The sequence below is a fragment of the Miniopterus natalensis genome, chromosome 9 (assembly GCF_054644295.1).
Source record: "Miniopterus natalensis isolate mMinNat1 chromosome 9, mMinNat1.hap1, whole genome shotgun sequence".
NCBI lineage: Eukaryota > Metazoa > Chordata > Mammalia > Chiroptera > Miniopteridae > Miniopterus > Miniopterus natalensis.
This window is the reverse complement of record NC_142089.1, coordinates 26,491,335-26,504,044: the sequence shown is the minus strand read 5'-3', so window position 1 is coordinate 26,504,044 and position 12,710 is coordinate 26,491,335. Positions and strand designations below refer to the sequence as shown.

Below are 12,710 nucleotides of genomic sequence, written 5' to 3'. Positions count from 1 at the left end.
ATCAATGTGTAGTGTGCACACAATGCTTTTTTCTTCAGTTGTTCTCAACCTTACCATGGCCCAATATTCTTTGCGTTATCTAGGTTCAAATTCTGGCTCTGTATGATCTTGAGAAAGTCATTTAATCCCTCTGTTTCTCAGTTCCCATAGCTGTAAAATGGGGGATATTAATAAAACCTCATAGAATTATTTTGAGAATTAAATGAGTTAATATATATAAAGCACACAGCAGAACCTAGTATGTAGCAAGTGCTATAAATGTTATTTATATTATTGCTATTATAACAGTTTTTTATGGTGAAAAAAATATATTTAGGATTAGACAGCTGGACTCAATTTAGGTGGCCCAGTTTAGTTGGCAACATTGAAAGCTTTGTATTCAGAAACCAGTTGAAGCCCAGCCCAGCATGGCTCAGCGGTTGAGCATCGACCTAGGATCTAGGAGGTCATGGTTTGATTCCCGGTCAGGGCACATGCCCGGGTTGTGGGCTTGATCCCCAGCTGGGGGTGTGCAGGAGGCAGCCGATCGATGACTCTCTCATCATTGATGTTTCTATCTCTCTGTCTCCCTCTCCCTTTCCTCTCTCTGAAATCGATAAGGACATATTTTTAAAAAAGCCAGTTGAATATATGCCTTCTTTTTTCCATCAGGCCTGATCAGATTTTGACCTTGGCAATGCCATTTTCATAACACTTCTTCCTTGCCTGCTTGATGTTGTGCTTGTTGGCCTTGACATCCACAAATGAACACATGTTGCTGTCTTCTACCTTCTTCATGGCTAATTCAGTAGTCAGGGGGCATAGTGTTCAAGCTTGCTTCATCTGGGAGTGCTCTTCCAAGGATATTTGGGCTGCCTTCAGAGCTTCTATGTCTTGGGCTATAGGAAGGTGGGTGATATGCATATCTTTTTTGTTGTGGCTGTGGACTTTCACTCCTGCTTTCTTGACCTTGAAAGCCTTTGCTTTGCTGCTTTGGGAAGGGCAGGGGCTTCCTTTGCTTTTGGTGCCATCTTCATGGAAAGCTTTAACAATTTTTAAAAAAAAACATAACTCTTAACTACCCCGAAGTCAAATTAATAGGTAATTAAGGTTACTATTGCTCATAAGTATAAAACATCATCATGATAAAAGTAAAAAAATTAAATCAGTAAAAATAAAGATTTCAGTATACAAATTTGGGGGCCTGACCATTCTAGAAGACGTAATGAAGCAGTCAGATACTAGTTTTAGATTTAAGAGGAGACAAAAGCCACTCCATGAGAGAAGAAGAATTAAAGATTAGAGATACCAGTGGATATTAGAATAAAAGTGTATGACCAACCAGACTTATTTGTATGTGATAAGGGAAAAGGGGAAGTAAACTCAATTGAAGCAGACATAGCATAACAAGACAAGTTACAGATTGATAAAGAAGAGAAAACAAGCAGGTATGATATATCTTTGCCAACTTTATCAGTGTTTCTTTGTAAAATGTTCATTTAATCTTGAATGTTTCATTTTTTCATTAGGGAAAGAGTTGGCAGTATAGGTACATTGATAACTTTATTTGTGGGAAGAGCAAAAATAAAGTTTTTTTTTTACTGCCCACAATATTTCTTGTTTATTTATCAAGAGAAACGTTCCTCGGCTCAAATATTCATGTTTCGTAGTTCAGGAACACAGGTCAGTGACAAACTTCCATGGAATTCAACCTAAAGAAATTCTTTACATTGCAAGATCACTTTGCACTCTGAAAGATACCAGCCTTCCTCATCTCCTCATAATCTTTCATGGAATCATAATTTCTGTAGAAATCTGCTTATGCCTTCTTTCTTGGTTCGGCCACACCAAACTTATAGAAAGCTGCAACCCCCAGGGATACAATGACGGCTCCAATGATGTGAAATCTCAGATGCGTGGCCGGAAGACCACGCATCTGAGGTTTTATCAAAGCTCCGGAAGACATGGTAGTTGTATTCTCCTCAGCACCAACATCCTTCCTGATGGAGAGAACTGGATGACCAAAAATAAACTTTTTACTTACATTTGATATTTGGAAACAAAGGCTAAATCACCGTGAATATAAAAACTATAAATGGATTCTGATACATATGTGTTGAATTGGTATTCAGATACCAGGAGCAGCATTCCATTGGCTGTTGAATTTTCTGAAATGTTGACCAGTTCTTTTTTTTTAAAATATATTTTTTATTGATTTCAGAGAGAGGAAGGGAGAGGGAGAGAGAGAGAAACATCAATAATAAGAGAGCCATTGATCGGCTGCCTCCTGCACGCGCCCTAATGGGGGTGGAGCCGGAAACCCAGGCATGTGCCCTGACCTGGAATCCAACTGTGATCTCCTAGTTTATGGGTTGATGTTCAACTTCTGAGCCATGCTGGCTGGGTTCGTTGACCAATTCTTAATGATCTGAACAAAACAAAAAAGCGAATTTTCCTCAATTTACAAGGTAGTTGCATTCAGTATAGGAAATTCAGTATATATTAAAACCATGCAAGATGACTTTGTTTTAGAATCCATGCTTGGGTAATAATAAACATGTTCTTCATTTACCTGAATGCCTGGCAAGACACATGAATTTCACACAGTACACGGAGCAATACTTCTTTGTGCAATACTGTCCTATACCTTGCAAGATGTCTAGCATCTCTGGTCAGCAACACTCCTTGCCCCATAATCATTGTTAGACCCAAAACATTTCATCTGAAAACTTCAAAAACAACTTCAGAGTGAGATGGTATAGCCTCAGGTGAAAACTGCTTTAAACTGTTTGCTTAATGTTTTTCTTTTCTTTTTTAGAGGGGAAGGGAAAGAGAGAGATAGAAACCTTGATGAGAAATATTGATGGGCTGCCTCCTGCACACCCCCTATTGGGGATCGAGCCCTCAACCCGGGCATGTGCCCTGACAAGGAATCGAACCGGTGACCTCTTGGCTTATGGATCGACACCCAACCACTGAGCCACCTCAGCTGGGCTCTGTTTACCTAATATTAATATTGCTCTACCAGCAATATTACTGTATACTTATTGTATACTCAATGTGATTTCTTGATTGAAAGTCCTAAACCACTCATTTAGTGGTTAACTTTATGATTAATTGCTTTGTGCCAGTTCTTCTGTTGTTGTCCTTATTGTTATTTCTCTTATTATTTCTCTGATCTGGTCAGAGGTTTATGCTTTTCTTCCCCTCTAGAAAATGAGCTTCCTTACTCAAGTTAACCGTTTAACTTCAGCAAACATTTTTTGAGCAGCCAACTCCTAAATGCTAGGCACTGTGCTGGAGAAGAGATTCTCAACTTACATGTATCTTCTAAGAATATGTTCTCCTACTAAGCCATAGTATCGTTATTTATACCTTAGACAATTAACCTTAATTCAGTAAAATTATTTCATATACAGTCCCTATTAAAATTTTCCTATTTGCTTCCAGAAAATCTTTGATCGGTTTTTGTGACCCAGAATCCAGTCAAGGTCTCATACCTTGATTTCATTTCACTGGTTATATCTGTTAACCTCTTTTAATCTACACATTTTGTTTGTTTGAAGAGTGCTGTACACTTGTCTTTTAGACATTCTAGAAATGTCTAATTGTTTTCTTATTATTAGACTCAAGTTAAACATTTTAGCAAGTTATCATCAGAAAGTTGATAAGGCCGGGTGTTTCACTTTTGTGATGCTCCAAGGGGTTAAGGTGCTATCCACCAGATCTCTCCATTGTAAAGGTACATTTCCCCCCCCTTTGTAACAAATAAGTAATCTTGGGGGCATATACATATTTGAATATGCTATTTTTTACTTAAAATTGCAATATACATTTTCTATGTCATCTCAAAGTCACCTGATGTGCTGAATTCTTATGAGCATATAGTTTCTTAATTTTATTAAAAATAATACCTATGTATACCCTAGCCAGTTTAGCTCAGTGGTTAGAGCGTCGGGCTTTGGACTGAAGGTCCCGGGTTTGATTGCAGCCAAAGGCATGTATGTCGATTGTAGACTTGATTCCCAGCCCCTGGTTGGGGCGCATGCAGGAGGTAATCAATTGATGTGTCTCTCTCACATCGATGTTTCTCTCTCTTTCTCCCCCTTCCCTTCTCTCTGAAAAAAGCAATGGGAAAAAAATTCTCAGATGAGGATTAAAAAAAATAAAAAATAAAAATAAAACCTATGTAATGAATGCTTATTATGTGTCAAGCACTATCTTAAGTATTTTATATACCTTATCTAGTTTATCTAACATAACATTTTTTCCTCCGTAACAGTTCTATGAGATAGAGACTATTATTCCCTTCATTTTACAACAGAAGACTTCAGTGAGAAGTCACACAAATCATTTAAGTGTTAAAACTTGGATTCAGTTTGCTCATCTCCAAAGCTCCAGTGCTTCACCACTCTGCTGTGCTTTTCTTCAAAAAGTGCATTTAGGGATCCTGTGGTAGTAGCATCAGATGAGTTTAAAAGTCAAGGAGAGGTAGTAATTTTCTTACCTTGGTGATTTTCTTTTATTTCTTGTCTTGTCTTTTCTTTTCTTTTCTCTTCTCTCTGCTCTGCTCTTTCCTTCAATCCTTCCTTCACAATTATGGTAAAATTCACATAACATAGAATTTACCATCTTAACCATTTTTAAGTTTACAATTCAGTTCACATTGTTGTGTTACCAATCTCCAGAACTCTTCTTACAAAGCTAAAACTCTTTACCAACTGCAAATTCCTCCCTTCCCCACAGCCCCTGGTAACAACCATTCTACAGTCTGACTGTATAAATTTACTATCCTAGGTACCTCATATAAGTGGAATTATACAGTATTTGTCTTTTGTGACTGGCTTGTTTCATTTAGCATATCATCAAAGTTCATGCATATTGTAAAATTTCTTTCCTTTTTTAGGGCTGAATAATATTCCATTGTATGTATATACCACATTTTGTTTATCCATTCATCCGTTGATGGACACCTTTTGAGTGTTGTGAATAATGCTACTATGAACATAGATGTATAAATTTTTTTTTTGAGACCCTGCTTTCAATTCTTTTGTATATATACCAGAAGTAAAATTGCTGGATCATATGGCAATTCTATCTTTAATTTTTTTGAGGTCTTATTTTAAAAGATATTTAAAGATATCAATCTCTTGGGAACCCTCTTACTGGTAGTAACAATGATCTTTGTTTAGGGACAAAGTTAAGCAGGACTAGACCTTCCCTTTACTCTGAAAATCCAAGCAGATTTGAGGGCTAATTAATTTTTGTGGTTTTGATAACTTTGAATGAAAATTCTCCTGCATTTAGGCAGGTTCTCCATATTTTGTGTATATATATATATATATATATATATTTATATTTATTTATTTATTTATTTATTTATTTATTATTATTTTTTAAAATTTTATTATTGTTTAAAATATTACAGATGTTCCTTTTTCTCCCCAATGACCCATTCCACCCAGTTCCTTCCCCCTTCCCAGTCCCTCTCCCCACCATTGTCCATGTCCTTGGGTTGTGCATCTATGCGCATAAATTCTTTGGTTACTCTCTCCCCCTCCACCCACCTGCCCTCCTCCATCCCTCTGACATTCATCAGTCTCATCTATGCTTCCATGTCATTGAATCTATTCTGTTCATCAGTTTATTAAGTTCTTTAGATTCCACGTATAAGCGAGATCATGTGATATTTGTCTTTCGCTGCCTGGCTTATTTCACTTAGTATAATATTCTCCAGGTCCATCCATACTGTCCCAAAGGGTACAAGATTCTTCTTCTTTATAGCTGCGTAGTATTCCATGGTGTAAATGTCCCACAGCTTTTTTATCCACTCATCTACTGATGGGCACTTGGGCTGTTTCCAGATCTTAGCTATTGTAAACTGTGCTGCTATGAACATCGGGGTACATATATCCTTTCTGATGAATGTTTCAGGATTCTTAGGATACATTCCTAGGAGTGGAATCACTGGGTCGAATGGCAGCTCCATTTTTAATTTTTTGAGGAACCTCCCTACTGTTTTCCATAGTGGCTGCACCAGTCTGCATCCCCACCAACAGTGTACCAGGGTTCCCCTTTCTCCACACCCTCGCCAGAACATGTCGTTTGTTGATTTGTTGATGGCAGCCATTCTGGTAGGTGTGAAATGATACCTCATTGTGGTTTTAATTTGCATCTCTCTGATGATTAGCGACATCGAGCATTTTCTCATGTGTCTCTTGGCCATCCGTATGTCCTCTTTGGAGAAGCATCTATTTAAGTCCTTTGCCCATTTCTTAATTGGGTTGTTTGTCTTTCTCTTGCTGAGTGCTATGAGTTCTTTGTACACTTTGGAAATTAGCCCCTTATCAGATTCATCCTTGGCAAATATGTTTTCCCAGACCGTGGGGTTCCTTTGTATTTTGAGGCTGTTTCCTTTTGCTGTGCAGAGGTTTTTTAGTTTGATGTAGTCCCATATGTTTATTTTTTCCTTTGTTTCTCTTGCCCTAGGAGATGTATCAGTGAAAAGTCCACTACGTGGGATGTCTGTGACTTTACTGCCTATGTTTTCTTCCAGGATTTTTATGGTTTCGTGACTTACATTTAAGTCTTTTATCCATTTTGAGTTTATTTTTGTGTATGTGGACTTCTATATTTGATGGTGCTTTTTTCTTCCTTTATCACCTGTAGTCTATTCTGTACTTGAAACAAAAATCTATCCAAATCTCTTAATCCTTTGAGATTTCACTGAAGTCCCATGAAGTTTTTCCCTATGTGTTCATTCCATCAACATCTATATAAGTACCTCTTGTGCTATATTTGATTCTTTTTCTTTTTAAATTGTCATCCGAGGAGATGTTTTTATTAATTTGAGAGAGAGAAAGAGAGAGAGAGAAAGATCAATCGGTTGCCTCCCATACTCGCCCCAGTGGGGATCAAACCTGCAACCTTTTTGATGTATGGGACAATGCTCCAATCAACTGAGCCACCTGGCCAGAGCCTATATTTTATTCTTTTTTTTTTAAGTCCTCACCCAAGGATATTTTTTCCCTCGCTTTTCAGAGAGAGTGGAAGAGAGAGGGAGAGAGAGAAAAATCAATGTGAGAGAGACAGACACATCGATTGGTTGCCTCCTGCATCCTGACCTGGGCGAGCCTGCAACTGAGGTATGTGCTCTTGGCTGAAATCGAACCAGGGACCCTTCAGTCCGCAGGCCAATGCTCTAACCACTGAGCCAAACCATCTAGGGCTATATTTGATTCTTTATTCTCTTTCTTATCCGACTAGCCATATAGCTTATTGTTTGTCCTTTCTAGATGGTAAAATCTAGAAAATTTTGGCTAAATCTTGTATTACTTTTCTGTTTCCATTCTACCTCCAACTTTTGCCACCAAAAAAAGAAAAAGAAAGAAGAGCACTCTTTTTCCCACTGCCCACCCCCAAAGAAATCACCTCAATAAATAAATGATTTACTGACCCTTAGAAATTATATTAGAAGTATCATTTAACTGTTGCTGTTATTTTCACTGTGCCCTTATGATGTGCCAGGTGTTCTAGGCACTGTAAGACAAGACCGAATACAATATGTATACTTCTCAGTCTCAAGAAAATGTTATAGCTTGGTGAGGAGATTATATACAGAACTATGTGATGAGTGGTATAGAGGTGTTATGAATGTTGTTATGAGGTGGTATAGAGAAGGAAACCACAGATAATTTCCAGAGACAGTCAAGGAAGCCTTCAGCAAGGATGGGATATTTGAGTGTAGCTTGAAAGATGAGGAGAATTTGAGGAGCTAGGAGAAAGGAGAGGAATATTTTATGCAGATGAAAGGCAAAGTACAATGAGTTATGAACATGTTCATCATCTTGTCCTCTTGTTTAAAGAAATAGGGTTCTTTCTGATTAGTTTGAAACATATATTGTTTATCCCTGAATTTCACACATTGTTTAATATCAGACTTTCTTAAAAGCAGACATTTTGTTAAAAACTCAGTGCGATAGTTTTCAGATGATGGAAAGAAAAAAAAGAAGAGGGACTTTCAGAATGGGGAGCTCTTATCAAAACACAGATGTCTTCTGGAAATAGAGTTGGAAAAATACTGTCAGTGTGTTCTTTGTATATAAATGTCTCATTTAACTTATCCATGCAGGATCTGAAAAGGAAAGCTAGTTCCCTTTTATCAATCACGAGGTACATGACAACAGAATCATTGATGCACGAGGAAGAGAGTTGGGTTCCAAATCTTACTAAGTGATCTAGAAGAGAGGAGAGACAGCCAATGTTCTGCCTCAGTTTTTCTGATCAGGGTTCCTGTGACTGTTTTCCTTCCTTCTCCCCCTTCTTCTGTCTGGCCACTCTGAAACATTGTTTCTTTGAATTGTACCATAAACTGTGATGTCTATCCTGTATTAATAGATATGCTAAATTTCTGGGTTATTGTCATTTCAAGGAATTTCTGTGAAACAGTTTTGGTCTTGGATGGAATAAATTCATCTTCATCAATGGAAGTGAGACCCTAATGTAATCACAGAGTTTATAGAAAAAAATATCCCCTACCATGTCTATTTTATCTAAACTGGCACATGTTCTACATGTGGAGACTTTGACCTCATATATTCCTGCTATCCTTGAGCCTTTTTTCTTGTTCTATTTTATTTTTCAGGTGCGTCACCGAGCTTCTGGTCAGGTGATGGCTCTTAAGATGAACACCTTGAGCAGTAACCGGGCAAATATGCTGAAGGAAGTGCAGCTTATGAATAGACTCTCCCATCCTAACATCCTTAGGTAATGGCTTTTTTTTCCTTCTGGGGGGTCAGTGAGAGAGTTGAGACATTATTGGAAGCTTGTTAGAATAGCATTAACAGCTAAAAAGAGGGATGCAGGATTTCCTGCTGAATCTGCCTTGCTGGGGTTTATAGTTGTGTTGTAGGTCTTTTTTCTACCTATTGAGACTTAATTTTCTGGTTATTAACTGCATTTAATAAAGCAACTTCTTCTGTCTCTCAGATTGCTTTACTCTTAGTAGTAGCTCATTAAAACAGTTTTTCCCCTACTGCTGAATTAGTACTTTATCAAAGAGAAAATATTGCAGTCTTTATACAGTTAATTTTCTTAATTGCTTTATGAGGAATTATAATTAAATCAGTGAATGAAAATAAAAATTAAGTTATGCCCCAGGCTATCTGCCCTCAACTTTTAGCAGTCACTTGAGGTGACACAGTTTACCTTTTTAAAGGAGAATTATTATTATTTATAATAAAGTTATATGATCATTACTTTCTAATAATCAGTATCTGAATCTTCCTTACTCTAATTATCTTGATTTTTTTTAGTGATGTGAGTATATTTCCAAATGAAACTGTGGGTGAGGAAGAAACTTTTCTTTACCCTCCCAGATTCTTTTGGCTGGCCTGATAATTAAATCTGCATGAGACAGATTAACAAGAGAAAATAATTAAATTTAATTACATACATACTTATGGGAACTCCATATATGTGAGAGAGTCAAAGACCCCCACATACATGAGAGGTTCAGAGACAGACAAGGAAAATGACATATATATGACATTTTGAGTTAAAGATGAGGTAAGGCACCTTGGGGCTTCAGAAGGTCATTGCAGGGGCCTGAGAACAGATGTTCAGTAATTAGTAGTTTGCCTTATAGATAGGTCGAAAAGGTTATCTCTGATAATCTCTTATTATAGGCAAGTCCCCTAATTAAAATTCTTCTAAGTAATTAAAGGGGTTGGTGGGTGGCAGAAGCTTCTCTTGAGCCTGCAGGGTCTAAGTTGCCTTTAGCTCAAAATAATCTGCATACCACAGAGGCACATTTTAGGGTGACTTTTTCTGAACTCCTACAAAACCAAGTAAGACAATTTTAGTCAGTATGTATTTGAGTAGGGCTTATGTGTAAAAACTTTGAAAAAGTTAAAAGTGCTATTTACCTAGGGTCGTTTATTGCTAATATTTATATTGAACTAGAGATAAATCAGATAACTTAAGTATGACTTACATGTTTGGTCAGTGGTAATAAATTGTGGAATTAGATTTTACTGCTTACTTGAAACTCTCTGTCTTTATATAAAATTATTGCCTTCCTGATCCACTATAAAAATGTTCAGCCTATATATATATATATATTATTATTATTTTTTTAATATACTTTTATTGATTTCAGAGAGAGGAAAGGAGAGGGATAGAGAGATAGAAACATCAATGATGAGAGAGTCATTGATCGGCTGCAGCCCGCAACCTGGGCATGTGCCCTGACCGGGAATTGAACCCTGATCGCCTGGACCTTAGGTCAACGCTCAACCGCTGAGCCACGCCCGGCTGGGCAGCCAATGTTTTTATTACGATGACTTTCTTTCTAATCCAAAAATCAGATTAACACATTATTTGAGCATCTAGTATATGCCTGGTGACATCAGAAAGGTATAAAGGTATATATAAAATGGAATGTCTCATAGCAAGGAATTTGTACTCTAATTGGGGATCTAGGACTTACATATGAAAAGAGAACTATTAAAATCAGCAAGGACACCACCACTTGGGTAAACTCTGCTACAGAATTGCAAAGGAGTGAGAGATCATATTAGCTTGGCAGAGTCAGAAAAGCTTTCTTGGAGGAGGTTGACCGGAACTGGAACTTGAATTTTAATAGGATTTTGGAAGATAGGGAAAGAACTCAGAAAGGAGCAAAATAATAATAAATAAAGCACAGAGATAAAAGTGCAAAGCTTTTTGAGGAGTCAGTAAATTAAAAACCCATTTGGCTAAAAATAACAATGAGAAACCACCACTTACTGAAGGCTTGCGTGATGGATGGTTTACCTATTTAAAGATTTAATCTTCTCAACTATTCTCCATTGAAGGAACTAAGGCCAAGGGATTATATGTTAGCTAAGGGCGGTGACTCTGAGACCTGGAGTCTTACCATGCTTCTCCGAGAAGAACTGAGAATTTGATAGGATAGTATTGGTAGATAAAGGTGGAAAGATAGAATTGGGACAGATTATTCTGAAATATTTTGCTTAAAACCAAGATTATATTTCATGCTCTGTGTATTGGAGTCGGAGCAAGGACTAACATGACAGAGGGTAACTGATGGCAAACTCAAAATGGTTATTTAGTGTTGGGGAGACTGATGGCCAAGAGATTAGTTAGGGGGGCTCTGCAATGTTTGAGAGTAAGATTTGATATTATGCTTAGGAATTTTTATTTATTTATTTATTTATTTATTTATTTATTTATTTATTTATTTATTAATATATTTTTATTGATTTTGGAGAGAGAAGAAGGGAGAGGGAGAGAGAGATAGGAACATCAATGATGAGTCATTGATTGGCTTCCTCCTGCATGACCCCCACTGGGGATCGAGGCTGCAGCCCCGAGCAGTGCCCTGACAGGGAATCCAACCTCAGTCTCCTCCATCATAGGTCGATGCTCAACCATTGAGCCCTGCCGGCCAAGCTGCTTAAGAATTTTTAAATTGATCATATTTTCATCTTGCTTAAAAAATGTTTTTATGGTTTTTGTTACTATTATAGAAATGATACATCATCACTATGGAACATTTAGAAAATAGAGCTAGCAAAAACAAGACAATAAAAATTGCCCTTAATCTTAGCACCTAGGGATCAAACTAATATTAACATTTTGTAAATTTCCTCCCGATATTTTTTTATTTCACCACTTCTTTTCTTACTCTCTTTACTGTGAACTTGACTTGGGAATGCATGAGAAGACTGACTTTAAATAAATTTTATTCCATCACAGCAAAACTTAAAAATATAGTTGTTATATAATAGTAGTAGTATGGTATAATGATTAGAAATGAAGGCTCTTGCCCTGGCTGGTGTGGCTCAGTTGGTTGGCACATTGTGTCATGCACTGAAGGATCATGGGTTCCATTACCTGTCAAGGCACATGCCTAGGTTTTGAGTTTGATCCTGGGCCGGGAAGTGTACAGGAGGCAACCAATCGATGTTTCTCTGTCTCCCTCTCTCCCTCTCACTCTAAAATCAATAAAAAACATACCCTCCAGTGAGGATTAAAAATTTTTTAAAAAAAGGAAATGAGCCCGGCTGGGCGTGGCTCAGCAGTTGTGCATTGACCTGGGATCCAGGCGATCGGGGTTCAATTCCCAGTCAGGGCACATGCCCGGGTTGTGGGCTTGATCAATGACTCTCTTATCATTGATGTTTCTATCTCTCTCTCTCCTTCTCCTTTCCTCTCTCTGAAATCAATAAAGATATATTAAAAAAAAAAAAAAAAAAAGTAATGAAGGCTTTAGATTCTAGATCAAGCTGCCTGGATTTAAATCCTGGGATTTTGGGGAAATTACTTAACCTTTCCAATCCTTAGTTTTCTTATCTATATAATGAGGGTAATAACAGTTAAATACCTCATAGAGTTGTTATTGAACATTAATTAAACTAGCACATATAAAGCATATAGAATAGTACCTGGCTTGTGTTAAGTGCCCAGTAAAGGTTAGCTATTGTTAGTAGTTTCTTTTCCTGTGGCTAGTTCTTTAAATGTCCCATTGAAGCCTGTCTTTTATCATTCATTCACTCTCCAAAATGGCCCATTGAAGCCTGTCTTTTATCATTCATTCACTCTCCAGACATTTGTTGTGAATCTGCTACTGTTTTTAATACATTCAAGAGTTTTTTGCTAGAGTAATGCTGTTGAATGAACTTTCTGTACTGATAGAAATATTTTTTATCGTGCTGTCCAGTAGACAC

At 37.3% G+C, this 12,710-nt stretch overlaps 1 protein-coding gene and 1 pseudogene across 3 annotated transcripts in view; one reads left to right on the top strand and one right to left on the bottom strand.

The window, feature by feature from the left end:
- Window positions 1-12,710, top strand: part of TESK2 (testis associated actin remodelling kinase 2) — a 97,046-nt gene that overhangs the window by 33,637 nt on the left and 50,699 nt on the right. For all 3 annotated transcript variants that reach the window (XM_087820394.1, XM_016199257.2, XM_016199256.2), the window contains exon 3: window positions 8,624-8,745. In XM_087820394.1, the coding sequence (XP_087676520.1) occupies window positions 8,624-8,745 (122 nt within the window). The remainder of the gene's footprint in view (window positions 1-8,623; window positions 8,746-12,710) is intronic.
- LOC107526717 (cytochrome c oxidase subunit 6C pseudogene) lies at window positions 1,629-1,945 on the bottom strand (annotated as a pseudogene).